Source organism: Monopterus albus, unplaced genomic scaffold (genome assembly GCF_001952655.1).
Source record: "Monopterus albus unplaced genomic scaffold, M_albus_1.0 scaffold38.1, whole genome shotgun sequence".
Taxonomy (NCBI): Eukaryota; Metazoa; Chordata; class Actinopteri; order Synbranchiformes; family Synbranchidae; genus Monopterus; species Monopterus albus.
In genome coordinates this window covers 319,989-335,154 of record NW_018127918.1, presented here as the reverse complement: position 1 = coordinate 335,154, position 15,166 = coordinate 319,989, and the positions used below count along the sequence as shown (strand labels likewise).

The window sequence follows — 15,166 nt, the reverse complement described above, 5'->3', positions numbered from 1 at the left end:
ACTGAACATTGCCAGAAATAAAACATTTCTGTTTCAACTGCAACATTTTCACATTGTGATTTATGTATATTTACTCAAGTGTTTCAGCCTGTTCTGGAGCACCACAGAAGGCCGACACACTCTTGTTCCTCAGAACTGCTTTGGAACATTTTGAAAAGTTTAAGAATGTTTGTAGAAAAATCCATAAATATATGAAAAAGATTTTTCTAAGACTGATCTTTTTTTTTGAACAAGTGTTTTACAGAAGTTATGAATCTGTAATCAAGTGTGGAAATAAAACGGTGTAGCATTCTGAGGTGAGAACATATTTTAACTGTTAAAATATATAAATAACTGCCAATAACAGCTATAATTATTTGTTTTTACTTCCGTTCTGGACATTCCCTCGCAACTGTGTATTTGTTGTATCAAATCTAAGTTTATAAAGCACTTTATAACAACAGCATGTTGACCAAACAACTTCCAAAACAACACAATCAGTAAAGCAACACAAAAAATGAGTACAGAATAAAATAGGATTGAAACAAAATGAGATGACAGATGATCAACACTAACAAATATGTAAACCCCACTAGGAACCATAAGCTAAGGCCAACAAATAAGTTTTAATGAAGATTTAAAATTTGACAGGTATGAGACAGATGTAACATCTCTTGATAGGTGTTTCCAAAGTCTAGGGGCCGCTTCAGAAAAGGTTTGGTCGCCCCAGTGACATCATTGGACCCTTAGGACTTCTAACAGGAAAAAGTTCACTAATCTAAGGGCTCTGGTAGGCTTATACCACTGCACTGAGGTATTCTGAGGCTATGCCATTCAATACTTTTAAGTAAGTAACAGCAATTTGGACTGAATCCTAAAATGAAGGGGCCGCTGTTAAAGAGAGGAAAGAACATGTGATATCTGATCAAACTTTGTTTATCCATCAGCAGCATTTTGTATCATTTGAAGCTTAATAAAACAAACATTACAGTAGTTTAATCTGGAGCCAATGTGTAAGATGCAAATGTACAAGTGGACAGTCCAGATTTCAAAGGTAAAGGACAGTGTTAATGTTATGACAAGGCAGAGTCAGAGATAATACTTAAGATTTGTGTATTGAATATGCTAAATATTTAGACCAAACTGATATGACTATTTGTTTTCTAAGATACTCCGTAGTTATTTTCAGCCGCTGGTAATATCAGGGAAGGAGTGACTATTAAAAGTTTCAAAGCGTCACAGGCTGGTGGTATGGTTTAGGCATGACGCAATAAAGGTGAGGCTGGGTCCTGCTCTCCTCCTGCGACTCTCTGGTGTCAGACCATACATCTACCGCTTCACTTCCTCAGGTGAGAGAAGAAAAAAAAAGAACAGCTCCCAAGGGTGAAACTGAAAGGGAGTGAAACAAGTTGCCTTTCTTTCCAAGGTCAACCAGCTGCCACAGTCAATGAGCCTCTTCAGTCTGAGTCAACAAAGCACAGAATCACTTCCAAACAGGAGTTTGTCGTATATAATACCCAACCCCATTACGCACCTGACTAAAACACAGTCATCCATAAAGAACCATGAATAATAATAAGCTTAATGGGAGGCTGTTGACTGATTCATACATGATGTCCTCACAGATTTGTTTATATTTAATGTTTTTCCACATATGCCCATGTGAGCGGTCTCTGAGACGTCCTTTGGTGCTGTCTGTTTGTGTTTACCCCTGCGGACAAACCCGCAGCTTCATCAAGGGTGCAATGGAAAGGACAGTGTGTCAGGAGGGACCAAGCAGCACGGTGCCGCATTGTTTTAGAGGCTGGATGAGTCATGGAAGACAAATCTGGGTGGTATTTGAGAAGGCTCGTCCACTGCGTTAGGACAGCACTGTTGCATGAGCAGTGGAAATGTGTGTTCACATGATGCCTGTTGTAGCAGGTCGCACAAAGAATTGATGAAATCCTAACCTAATTACCTGAGACAGTTACATGTCATTGTGATTTGTTTTTTGAAGAGGAATGTCTTTTCCTCCACTGTCTCTGTCAACCTTCCTCACAAAAATGAAGTTAAAATTCTCAACATATTAATAGCACCTATTACACAATGTGAGTGCAGCATCACTGACTATTTCAATTCATTTCTATATGACTCACCAAAGAAATTCAAAAGCTCATACATCATCCAAGGAGCAGACAGCGAATTTTCTCCTGCTTTAGTCATGGCTGAATAACTTTTGATCTATACTGTCTTTTTCTCTTTTTTTGCTGAGATGAGTCCATATTTTGATAATTTGTCCCTCTGTCAAAGTCAAAAGTTCAAATGAAGCACTTGATATTGTGTACGTTTAAATTCATTTAGGTTAATCAAAATAATCCTTGTCAGTAGGGTTCGGCTTTCTCTGAGTGGCTACATTTGATTTTTTTTTCTGTCTGCCCTGACAAAAGCAAAATTACACAAGATTGCCCACATACTGTACATCATTAATGCTTTCATTTTGTTTTTGATTTTCAGCATGCACACGTGCGAATGTCAAGTGTATGCAGGTGTTGGATGCAAAGCATAATCCTTTTCCCTCCCTGCTCCCCTTTTCTCTCCATTTCCACCTCTGTCTTTCTTTGTGTCTCGCCCTGACCACCCTTACACACACTGCCAGTGTGAGATAGCCATGTCTGTGTGTCCAGCGCAATGTGCCCTGTGCGATAATCCGTGACGTATACGTCACGTGCCAGCGGTTTTATGGTTCCACAAGAAGCTACTTATTATTGTTATCATTTTCAGGCATCATCATTATCAGCTGGAGCAGACGCGACGGGTCCCTCTGCGTCATTGTTCCCTCTAAAACCCCTAAAGCTCTCGCAGTCAAAGCTACCCACAACATAACCAACAAAGGACTGGAAGGGAACTCATCGAAAATCACTCTGGCACTCTTTCAATGTCTCTCCCCTCATCCATCCTCTCATCCACGGCCTTCTCTGATTTTTTTTTTTTTTTTTTTTTTGCCTCTCTATCAAATGTTCACTTCTTTTGCCTCATCCACTCTTTTTTGTTCCACTGCACTCTATCTTTCTGTGTGACACGCTCTGCCCTCATCCGCTCTCTGGCCGCCATTATCTAAACCACCCATCTCCTCATCTTTCCCCAATTCCCCTCTCTCATAGTCAGAGAAACATTCACAACCTACACACACTGTTAAACCCACACCCCAATGCACACACAGTGACACTGTGCATGCAAATACTCCCACCCCTCCCAAAGCCTTTTTTCAGTGCACACACTCGCATCCCCACCATCACCGCCACCACCATCACCACCACCTTCTACTCTCTCTAAACCCCCGCCCCCTCCCCCCCACCCACCTTAATGCTAAACACACCACCACCACCGTCATCAGCCCTTATCTCACTCCACCAAATCTGCTCTGACTCAAAACAATTTCCTCTCATTTGCAATTTTACTGCCCACCCCCGCCTCCTACACCTCCATCAACCCACCTACCCCCTCCAGTAAACCTTCTCCACCTCATCAATGCCCCATCACTAGCCATCCGACGCCAACCGCACCCAAATGTACATGCGCATGCACACAAACATATATACAAATGCACTCACGTACACACACTTTGAGCGGTCGCCATTAAGAATGACGGCTCATCATGTGTAAGCAGTGACTTGCCACTGTCATCCAGTGGAGCCCAAGAAGAACTGCAGTGTGACGTCACAGCGGACGCCAGCCCCGCTGGTTGGTGGAACATATTTACGTGTGTGATTCTGTGTGTGCGGTTGAGATGGGGAGCTGAAGGAATACAATTCGATGGGTGGGTGGACCCGGTGGGCCTTGCTGCATCACTGAACCAGGAAAATGAATGAGAGCCTACACTAGGTGTCACCCCCTTCCACTCCCATTGGCTTCAGCTAAATTCCCTCTCTCCTTTCTGTTCTTCTCTTCTTCTTTTGGCCCCTGAAGCAAAGAGAAAGGGTGAAATTGTAAAAATTAACTGAGTGTCTGACAGAATGTTTGACTCTGTGTTGCAGGGTTGCTTACCAGTGTTTAATGGCTTGAATCAGCTGAAGGAAAAACAAATATTTATATCATTTGATTAAACAATAAGAAATGCATTCAAAGTTCAGTGAATCAGCGTGATGTGCCAGAAATTTTGTTTGAAATTTCAACAAGAGCAAAACAGCACCACCCAATGGGGGGTTCTCATAGCCACAACCAGAGAGAGAAGCACCTATTGAGGGCTGTTACTGTGGAAGGATGCATATAACATACCACATGATGAGGTGACTGGATACACCAATGTGTGTTGTTTTATAGCAGTATACTCGGTGATCTACCTCAGTGAGGTGAAATGAATGTGTGAGAAATGTAGCATCAGTTCTTTCTGTGTCTCTGTGGCCAAAAATGGTTTAACAGCCCACAAGTAAAAAAGGGAGTCAGTTTATTTCCAGCAGACCTTCTGTAGGTTGTAGCGTCAATGGGAATTATTACATATGATAAATACGTATGAGGTTACTGAGAAGTGTCCATATGATTTTGTTGACATATTTCACCAGTTGTTTCAACTCAGTTACATGAGAGATGAGACAGACTTTGTTATTCAGTATTTACATAAAGGCAGGAGTCTATGGAAAACCATTTGGGCATTGTAATCAACAAGTGTCAAAATTATAAATTGTAGCTAAATGTGCTTGTTGTCTTCTTATCAATAGCTGTTAATTCTGCCTGTGTTATCTCTTTAACACAGGAGCCGATGATCATGTTGTCATATGTCAAAGTGTGCAATTGTCATGTCAAAAAAATGAGCCTGTGCTGAAGAAAATTATAACAAACATTTGCCTGTTAAACATATTTTTATGTGGTATATAAAGGTAAAATCAAAGGTATTAAAAATCTGCCACAATAGCCAAAAGTATTCCAAGTGTTTTAAAGCTGCTCTAATCAATATTTTGATATCAATAGTGGGTCAAATGTGTAATGTAAAATCGGCCACTCACAGCGACAAACCTTCAGAAGATTATCACCCATCTCAGGTCATTTATTCTCAGTGTTTCAGCATCTTTGAGCTTATAACAAAATTGCAGCAACATCAAAACTTGTATGTATAACTAAATCAAAGTGGATTATGTATGCCTGAAATGTAGAAAAAGGAGAAAATCCACAGATACCATAGCATGCTAAGCCTCTACGACCAGTGACATTATCATTCCTGCAAAGATATTATGTCCTTTACCTGTACTGCTTAAGTTACTTAGATGTAATTCACAGCTTCACTTTGACACCATTTAGCTTCCTGGTGGCCATCACAGCATGTTGGTGGGTTGGGGTGGAGAGATCTCAGTTGTAGCAATGCCCTGGCTCAGCGTACTATATATGTCCACTCTCACCTTGCTCTCTGAGAGATCAAGGTGAACAGACAATGCCTTGGTTATTGATTATTATGCAGGTAATTGGTTATTGATTACTCTGAAGGGAATTGTACTGTAGGAACATCATTCAGTTGGGGAATGAGTTCTGTTTTCTGCCAAATCTCAGTGCAGTATGAAGGATTTCACTACAAAAACCACAGGTGAAGGAATAAATGGACAGTCCAAAACAGATGACTCAGCTTCTCCTGCTGCTCACATTATTGATTTGTGCTGCAGATCCTGCCTGAAAGCATCAAACTGAATAACTGTTAACTACAGGAATGGAACTGTTGCTGTATTAAGACTGTGTTTAGATGCAACAGCTAACAAAAGTCAAATTTTACTTAACATTTTCAAAGCATGTGATCCTAAATCTGCACCAGTATTCAGAATTAATATTGAATGATCGTGTAAAATATTAAATACAGCACATTTGTCTTGTTAAAGCTGTCGGGGCTGTATTTCACTATACATCAGAAGATGTATCATTTCAGTAGTTTGCAAAAGTTGACATTTATGAGTTGCTCTTATTTTGAAAGAGCTTCAGGTGCTACTTTGACTTTAACACAACGATTGTGGAATACCACTAATACTTTTCAGTGTGCTACCAGCTTTATTGCAACAGTTTCAACAGATTTATCACTCAAAACCATTGGGACTAAATAGAAAAATAATTGCTAAGTGTGACCATTACACATTCCCTTTAACTAAAATAGATTACACCCTGTCACTGACCTAAATAAATGCATCACTAATTCAAGAATCACACAAATACCTTGTGATACATTCTCAGTTAGTATTTGAAGATATTCTGGAAGAAGTGCAGACATGTACATTTTCTTATTCCAAGTTTTAAATTCATAGATTTGAATCTGCATTATTATAGCAAATTTCAGATCAAAGATATTTTTCAAACAATATTTTCAATATACCACAGAAATGAGGTGCATTTGCAAATGTTTCCTCAGCAGAAAATTTTAAGTCTCTGAGGAAAAAAACTGTTTAGTGAATTAGGAGATACTGTATCCAAACCCAGAAATTGCGAGATGAGGATATTTAGCCTTTTTATGCAAACCTTTTAATGCCAAAGGCTGTCAAAAAAGCTTTCTAATGAAAAGAAGTATTAAAAGGAGTTTGAAACAGCCCAAACCAAAGCATAGCATGTCAGCTGCTTGAGCAAATAAGAACTTTTTCTTACCCCAAGGCCTTTTGTATGAATAATAACTGTAACAGCAACTCTGTGTGTGTTGCATGTAGAATAGAATATTTCATTCATGTTTGCTGAAGTTCACTTATGTTTTTATAGTTATGAAAAGAAGGGAGCATATGTTTGTTGTTCTGTTCATTTCACAGTTGATGAGCTTCCTGAGCTCCTCTGTCAGCATGATGTTCTGTGGTCACCTGGGGAAAACAAAGCTAGCAGTGGTGGCATTAGCAGCAGCGATGAGAGCTCGCGCTACAGTTTTGTTTGTTTTTACTGGCATTCTCTTCATAGAAATTTGTCTGTCAGATTTATCCGCATTCTCATATTTCAGGAAATTCATCCAGATTTATTTTGCTGTCTGATTTGCCCTTTTTGTTTCACATGAGCAAGTATTATTTTAGTTTCCTGTTGTTTCTGACCCTTTCTTGCAGACATATGGGAGTGGTAACCTAAAGTATGAAGGAGGGATGTCCTCATTAACACTCAACCCATTTTGCTGGCTGTCAGGTCAGAGCACAGAGGTCGCCACATAGATTTTTTCCACTTTCAAATCACTGACCTCAACATTTACGTTTGCACTCTAGGAGTATGTGTAGCTCAATGTGATTTTTTTTTATTTTACATTATATCCAATGTTCCTCTTTTCTGTGTGCCAGACTCTCCTAGCTGTATGTGAAGACCTTAATGGTGGCTTTGCCAGTGAGTGCAGCTTCCTCTGCAGTTTTACAAAGTGTTTTCTGTGTCTGCATCCCTATAGACTATTGAATGGTTATTGTATTGCATTACTGATCTAATTAACTTCTTTCAGAGGCTGTTGTTGGCATTTGCAGACTGCCTTATTGTACCAGCTGCAAAGGGAGGTATCTTCACAATCAGGAACCCTTTAATGACTGTAAGACCATAGTGTGAAAGCCAATAATGACTAAAAGCTTGGCAGGAACAAGATTGTTTTGTGCATGTGTTGGAAAGGAACATGTACTGTGAGAAAGAAACAAACAACAGGTGCAATGATGCCCTGAAGTGATTTGTTTTTTAACCATTTTGCCATTAAACTTCTTTGTGAGTGTGTTAGCATGTGGGTGTATTAGCATTTAGCTCAGAGCAGCTCTGTACCTAAAAGCTCAGGCCACTAACATGGACACTAATGGGTGAGAAACAGGTCTACATACACACCAGTCTTTCCTCTTGTGAGTGTTTTGAGTCCATCAGAGGAGAAGCTGGAAGCACTCGGTGCAGGTCAACAGTCTCACATGACATGACTCTGTAATTCAGGCAGCTGGTGTGACGTGGCCTCATTGTGCTGCTGATGTTCATCATTGTCACTGCTGGAGCCTTCATCAGCAGGCTGCTCATCAGACTACTTGAATTAGACAAGTGACCATTATTAGACCATGTGTGCAGCACAAAACAAAGTGTCTGTCTTTGAGAGGACAGATGTATTTTTGTGTACAAAATATATATATATATACAAAGTAGGAACATGTGCAATAACGCAAGTTACTGATCAATCAACAGCAAAATTATACCACAGTGGGCTTTTGAAGTTTGGGTATTAGAATATTAACTTGTAACAGGGGTTTTCAACCAGTGCTCTGTGGCCCCCAGGTGGTCCACAAAACCACTGCAGGTGATCCCTGATCATGCACTCAGTAATATAGTTTCAAGGTAGGAATCATTGTTTTTATTTTTCTAACATATCTCCATGTATTACTGCTGCATTACTATATATTAATACTATTGTATTATATAGAATTTAGAAAAGCCCAGGTGATTTCCAGGATTAAAATAGTGCCCCTCTGGTCTATCCACGCCATCCCAAGGATGCAGCTGCCATTTTACCACCTGAAGCATTTTGTAATGAAAATCTTTATTCCATACTCGAACTTTTACAAACTTTCAAACTATATATTATACACTAGTGATGAGAATGTGATTAGAATGAAACATGTTACACAATGTTCTGCAATTACGTGAAATAAGTGGAATTATTGTTTTGTTTTAAAATGGTTGGAAAGTTGATGAGATTAATTTGTTCAAATTCATTTTGGTTATTACAGTACAATACCTCTTTATACAGAGGGAATTTTTGTCAGAGTTGCATGTACAGTATCTTCTAATGATAGTTTTAGTATTTTGTGACAAATATATTGCTGCAATCTACAGTATTTAATAGTTCAAAGCCACTCACCTTTGCAGTTTTTAAATTAGCCATGTTTTGTGAAATCTAATGAGAACTGGAACTTAAATGAGGCAACCAATGAAAGGCTGAAGTTAATTAGCACACTGCAGACATGTCTAATTTATAAATAAACATGCTATGTAAGAAATGCCCCAATCATGAAGCTCAAGAAATGTATCATGTAATATATAGGCTGAATAGATACCATAATTAGAAATAGGATGAATAAATGCTAAATCTAGGTTACAGGGCATTTGTGGATGTGTGCTTTCATCATCAAAGATGGAAAAGCAGCTATTTTTCTTTGGTTTGCTTTTCTGTCCTTTGATCTGAGTTGCCAAATTTGATGATAATGGAAGGTCTCTATGCTCACACTGCAATGTGCTGGCTGGATGGAAAGTGAACAAATCAACCACCTTGTTCACTCTGTGCAGGAGCAGATAACTAGCTAGCTCAGGCTTCACAGCCTGCTCATCAATAAAGAATTCACCCTTAACAGCAAACAATTAATGACGTATCTGAAATGCTTACATGCCTGGTGTTTCTCTACATGGCTGGAGATTTTTAAGAAATATGTTTATTCACTTTCTGGCAGAGAGTTAGATTGGAAAATCAATAACCTTCTCTTATTTGTTAGCTTATCTTAGCACAAAGAAATGGAAGAGAACTGCCTGTCTCTATCCAGAGCAATAAGATTGACCTAAGGCTCACTAAATAACATGTTATATCTCATTTCTATAATCGGTACTGGTAGATGGATGTCTTTGATGTTTGACAGCAGACAGACTTGCTGCTTTCATCTGTTAAGGATCCTATCAGCTGCTTCTCTACAAGAAGATGACTAAGTATATTTTCCAAAATGTGGAGCTATTCCTTTAAGGCAGTTCCACTTTTTTCTGCTTCTATAAAAATAATGTTGTTACTTGCATACAGTAAGTATATATCAACAGCCCACAGTCAGGCTCTACTGAATGATTTTTTTTTATTCAGGTACAGACTAACCACTGCTTTGTGTTGTTTTTTTTGTTTTTTTTTCATTTATTTAAATACATGCTAACTTTCACCTAAACCACCTGTACAAACCTAGTGCCCCCACAACAGTGCACTTTCCGAACTGACACCAGCAGCGGCTTGTGACAGAATGATGCTTGCTCCAGTCATATAAAAACTTGCATATTAATTTGTCATTATTCAACATGTAAATCAGGCTTGATTCACACATGGTTACATCGTTGTCTGAGCTTCACTTTTGCTCATCAGCAGAGACATTGCCACAGGCTCCTCACAGAGACTGTAATCTTGGCCCCCTCACCTCCAGAGACTGCAATCAGTAACATGCTGTGGCATCATTAACAAGTGACTGTATAAAGACTTGCCATCAGTATTGTTAAACTAGAACTTCTGATACTGTATCTTACAAATCTCATAATAACTTCTTGGTTGTGTCACCATGCAGTATAGTAACGTAGCCGAATCCAACATCCATAAATACATTTTTGTGTCATACAGTGCTTCCACCAAATGGCACACTGTGTAAATTGTAAATATAAACTAAATTAAATGTTTTGAAAATCCCCTTTACCTCATATTCATTTGGTAATAGTACAAAAACAAGGTATATCCAGTGATGGTGCAACACAGTGGTAAACCTGCCCCTGTGCCGACTTTTAGAAACATCAAATTTCAGTTCCAGTTTTAACATTTGATATGCTGTCTTTTTAATTAAATATAGGTTTTAATTGATTTGATGGGGGGGGGGGGGGTGTGTTCCGCGCTTATTCCCTTTTTCAACCTCTATGCCAACTTTGTGTACCCTGTGTACTACTATACACCACTACTATTAGTATGGATACTACCATATGCATTATGTAACAGAAATCAGTGATTGCTTCTTCTCAGATGGAAAAAGTCGCCTTCAGTGCTGATTGCCTTTGAACTGATCGCTGAGGTATCGAGTTTGACATCATTTGTTGAGGTCTAGTTGGGATGTTGCTATTTAACAACAAGAGCTCTACCAAAAGGCTGAAGCTGTGTATGTGGCTAAATTATGTTATCACGAATCAGTAGTTTGTAAGAATTTTCACACCAGAAGGATTTGCCTAATGCTGTGGCATCAACAACAGAACCTCAATAATTGGTGGTTTAATTTTTTAATCCTTGGAAACTTGTGGGTTAGTTCTATTGTCATACACTAGTTTTATTGGTTAGGGTTCTGTCACAGTGCATTATATGCTCACAGCTCTAGATGTACAGTAAAAAAAAACAAACAGTTGTTATATATTAATCACCTCTTTCCTTGAGATATCAGGAAGAAGACAATGCAGTAATCTACATACTGCTCATATAGTTATACTGTGTATTACATATTTACATGTAGGCCTATATGTGTACATTTTATATCAGATATCTTCACTCAGCTCAAAGTTGAAACATGGGAATGATTTAAGTTCAGTCAGCAAAACAAGATTTGGTTAAAATCATTAGCTATCAGTGGAAAAACATCTGTTCCTTGATGCCCACATGGTCTCTTACAGAGGGATTTGTAATGTCTTGTCCCATTTCAGCATCTCAGGCTGAGCAGGTTAAAACATGATCTTTGTAAGAAGACTTTTATTCTTCCTGTCAGCCTCAGTCTCTTTTGATATTGCTGCCAGCTTTCTGTGGATTTGCTCAGCACACAAAAACCAGCCAACAGCCCATGTCAGGTTTTAGTTTTTGGCAAATAAAACCACAGGTCTATGAGAAGATTTGCAACTACAGTATGAAGGAATTTAACACCTTTCTCCCTGTAAACAAATTGTCCAAGGAACTCTGCTCATTCAGTAGGTGCCTACATTCCGTGGTCAAAGATAGTTCACAGGTCTGGGGTCAGGTCCAGTGGTGCCAGTGGTGCGGGAGTAGAGTTATTGGCCCAGTTCAGGGTAAAGTTGGCCCTACTTTGAGCAGAGGGCTCTGGTGGAGGGAAGACAAGGTAGAAGGAGACACCTATGGCCAAAGTAAGAACACAAGCCAAGAAAGTGAGTCCCCGGCGCAGGATCAGCTGAGAGACAGAAAGCAGCACTTGAGGTTTGGTGTTCAGAGTATTTTTTCCCTGCTCAGCATCCCCCTCAGTCCCTCCTGAAATTGGGTTGTTGCCTTCGGCCACATTTAGCTCCTCATCCTGGGTGTTGACTGCACTGTAGACATCTGCTTTAGGGGCTTTTTCTTCACAGTCCAACTGGGCCTTCAGTGGGCAGAGATGGTGGTGTTACTCAATGTGTGATAAATCTGACATGATCAAAGATGTGCTGTTAAGCAACAGCTCTTCTGCTTCAAAGAGGTGAGAACTCCTTGCTTAACTTCACAGCATATATTGTACATATCCACTTACTGTAGGGCAGTAAGAGATGTCAGGCACTACTACACCAGCAGAATGATTTGATATCATCACTACTTTCTTTCCAGCTCGCACCTGAGCCTGGAAACAGAGAGAGAGAGAGAGAGAGAGAGAGAGATCCATGAGACACATAAAAGTAGAATGTTGAAAAAATCTGAATAAGATTTCAGTTGCTTACAAATGTATTTACAATCACTAAACAAATATATCCTTCAACTTTTCTGTGCTAAAGAATTCTGTTAAAATGTATTGACCACAAGTCAAGTAAATTAAAGAATATCAGAAATTTGTCCTCAAGGTGCTTTACAACCTGTACTAAGGGTGTGACGAGATCTCATGCCATGAGATCTTGCAGTATTATAATGTGATGATATTTTTCATCTTGGCAAAAGCTGTCTCAGGATATCAGTACATAACAGAACCAGCCCTGTATGACATAGCGTGACAATATGTTCACATTATTCCGACAAAAATGTAACTCCCTACTGTGTTTACACACAGAGCTGTGTGGGTCCAGGGGTGAGGGGAGTGCTGTAGGCTGGTACGATACGGCCATGTTGTAATGAATTGGTGTGAGCAGCTTCATCCATGTTTCCAGCCCATGAGTTTCTGTTATGTTTTGGTTAGCCATGCTGCTAACGTAGCCTACTCTACATTAACACCTATTCTACCACCAATGTATCTGCATTGATAGATAAAACAAAAACACCATTCAATATCCAGTACTAATGAAAATGCATGGCCTGTCATTATGGTGCCTTAATTGTAGGGGTGTAAGAAAATATTGATACACTTGAGTATCGTGATATTACATTTTGCTATACTGTATCGATTCTCAAAAACACAGTATCGATTTTTTATGGAATATTTCTTTCTTTTATTTTTAATACATTTACAAAACATTCCAAAAGCCTGTTTTAGATTTGTTTTTGTTTGTTTGTTTTGCAATTTCCCTGATAGTAAGTTTAATTTCAATAATCCCAGTTATGATCCCACCCTCAGTAATTTTTAGAAAGACTGAAATACAGTGCCATGTATATAAGTTAAAAGCATCCTACCTTATATGTGATTTTTTTCCAGTTGAGTTTGAAGATCAGAAGGAGGAAGAAACCTATCTCAAATAGAGAACATATTAACAGACCCAGCCACCAGCCTAACAGGAGAGACACAGATACAAACGTACACATGTCAAAAGGTATATTCACTTTACACACTAGTACGAACACCAGCTAAAATATATATACATACTGTATATACACCTAATGCTAACATGTTGATATTTAGCAGGTAATGTTGTGGTCATTTTGTTTTAATCAGCATTTAACACTAAGTGTTAATGTCACTGGTTTCATTATTGTTTGTTCATAAATCAGTGCTGGAAAAATTCATATTTTCACCTGGTGATGGTGTTTGATGAAAAGTAAGCAGTTCAGCAAAATGGTAACAGTACATTCTGAGGAGAACATGAATGTGTGTGCCAGGTTTTGTGGTCCATCAACTAACACAGCCATCTGTAGAGACATGTCACTTGCTTGGCTAAAAAGAGCCAAAGGGTTGCTATAGAGGCATTGCTCACTGCACTGAACATAACTGTAAGTTAAATTAGTGCCATCTATATTTTATTTGGAAATCTTTATTAGTCCTTACAATTGCAAACTGAATTAAATCAATCCACCCAAAAAAGAGTGACACAAAATTTATTTTTGAGCTAAGCTCAAAGCTGTCATCATTTTCATCTGTAGGACTGGTATTATGCCTTTTTATTAAGTTTTGATATTTTTTCAGCCACTTAGATTGAGAATATGTGGTCAGTTTATCTAGGTGATGCCAATTTGGAAATTTGTTCTGAAGTGCTCGTTATCGGACCAAGCTAGCTGTACTAGCAGGCAGCTACATCTTGTTCAAAGCCCAGTAGTCTGTCAGCAAGGATGCCGCTGTTTTAGCTGCACGTTATATGTTGTGAATATTTTTAGACATAAAATTGGGATCCTGACCTAAAAAAGGTTGGTGTAAGATCGCAGGTTCACTGTATTTATTTCATTTTAATAGAATGGGATGAAAAGTATTACCTAATATTCCAAGCTCTGCAACAAACATCAGGGCAATTCCCACTGGCAGACCAATACAGTAGTAGCCCACCAGACTAGCCAAAGCAGCAATTTTCTGCATCCCAGATCCCACAAGAATCCCTAAGCAGGCACACTGGAAACCCACACAGAAAAACAAGCTTTAATTCAACAAAACAAGCAAAGTGCTCTGTGTACTGTTCAACACAAGAGCTCAGTGTAAAACCAGAAAGAACATTTGTTTTGTTCTGTAATAACATACCAGAATAGCATCAAAGAATTGTAGGAAAGTGTAGACAGTGAGGCTGCCTGACACCATCTCCACAATATTTCTGCAGACAGCAGGAGAAGATCATCAGAAACAGGCACTTTTACATGGTGGAGCAATGAATGTGTGTTGGTGTGAAACTCACTCATCAGTGGTAAATATGTAGCCAATAACAGACTTAGAGCTAGCGATGACAATACCCTGGAGCACAGCAAGAACTCCTAAAGTAAAAACATTAAGTAAGAGGTACAACCTGATAAACTGTGTGGAATTTTCAGCGGTGTGACCTGAACATAAGATAAACTGGTGTTCAATTATACTGTACTGTTGGCAACTAATGCACCTGCCAGCAGAGAAATAAGAATTCCCAAAGGCTAGTACATACTGTATATAACCTATGTGTATTCATACCTGATAGAACCAGCGCTACTTTGCAGGTGATTAAGGCCCTGGTAGTGTCGGCAGCTCCCAAAGCATTCCCAACACGCACACAGGTAGCTGCATAGATACCTAGAGGGAACTGCAAGGACCCCATATTCATTTTTGGTGTCTGTTACAGTCAGTTACACTACTGAATCAAAGGAATAGGGAAATACACTTATTCACCTTCTTTTTCAGATTTACATAAGCTAGTCATTATCACTGTCATGGAAGTAGGGATACACCGCTGTCTACCAGCACCTCTAAAACTCACAAATTTG

At 39.1% G+C, this 15,166-nt stretch overlaps 2 protein-coding genes across 3 annotated transcripts in view; one reads left to right on the top strand and one right to left on the bottom strand.

Moving 5' to 3' along the window:
• Positions 1 to 15,166, top strand: part of tmigd1 (transmembrane and immunoglobulin domain containing 1) — a 54,743-nt gene that overhangs the window by 24,267 nt on the left and 15,310 nt on the right. The gene's annotated exons all lie outside the window — the stretch shown is intronic.
• slc47a1 (solute carrier family 47 member 1) overlaps positions 10,548 to 15,166 on the bottom strand; it is a 13,313-nt gene continuing 8,694 nt past the window's right edge. The window contains exons 11-17 of the mRNA XM_020598338.1: positions 14,877 to 14,985; positions 14,611 to 14,686; positions 14,460 to 14,529; positions 14,201 to 14,333; positions 13,190 to 13,284; positions 12,126 to 12,212; positions 10,548 to 11,978 (exon numbers count right to left, since the gene is read on the bottom strand). Of these exons, the coding sequence (XP_020453994.1) occupies positions 11,610 to 11,978; positions 12,126 to 12,212; positions 13,190 to 13,284; positions 14,201 to 14,333; positions 14,460 to 14,529; positions 14,611 to 14,686; positions 14,877 to 14,985 (939 nt within the window). The 3' untranslated portion in view covers positions 10,548 to 11,609. The remainder of the gene's footprint in view (positions 11,979 to 12,125; positions 12,213 to 13,189; positions 13,285 to 14,200; positions 14,334 to 14,459; positions 14,530 to 14,610; positions 14,687 to 14,876; positions 14,986 to 15,166) is intronic.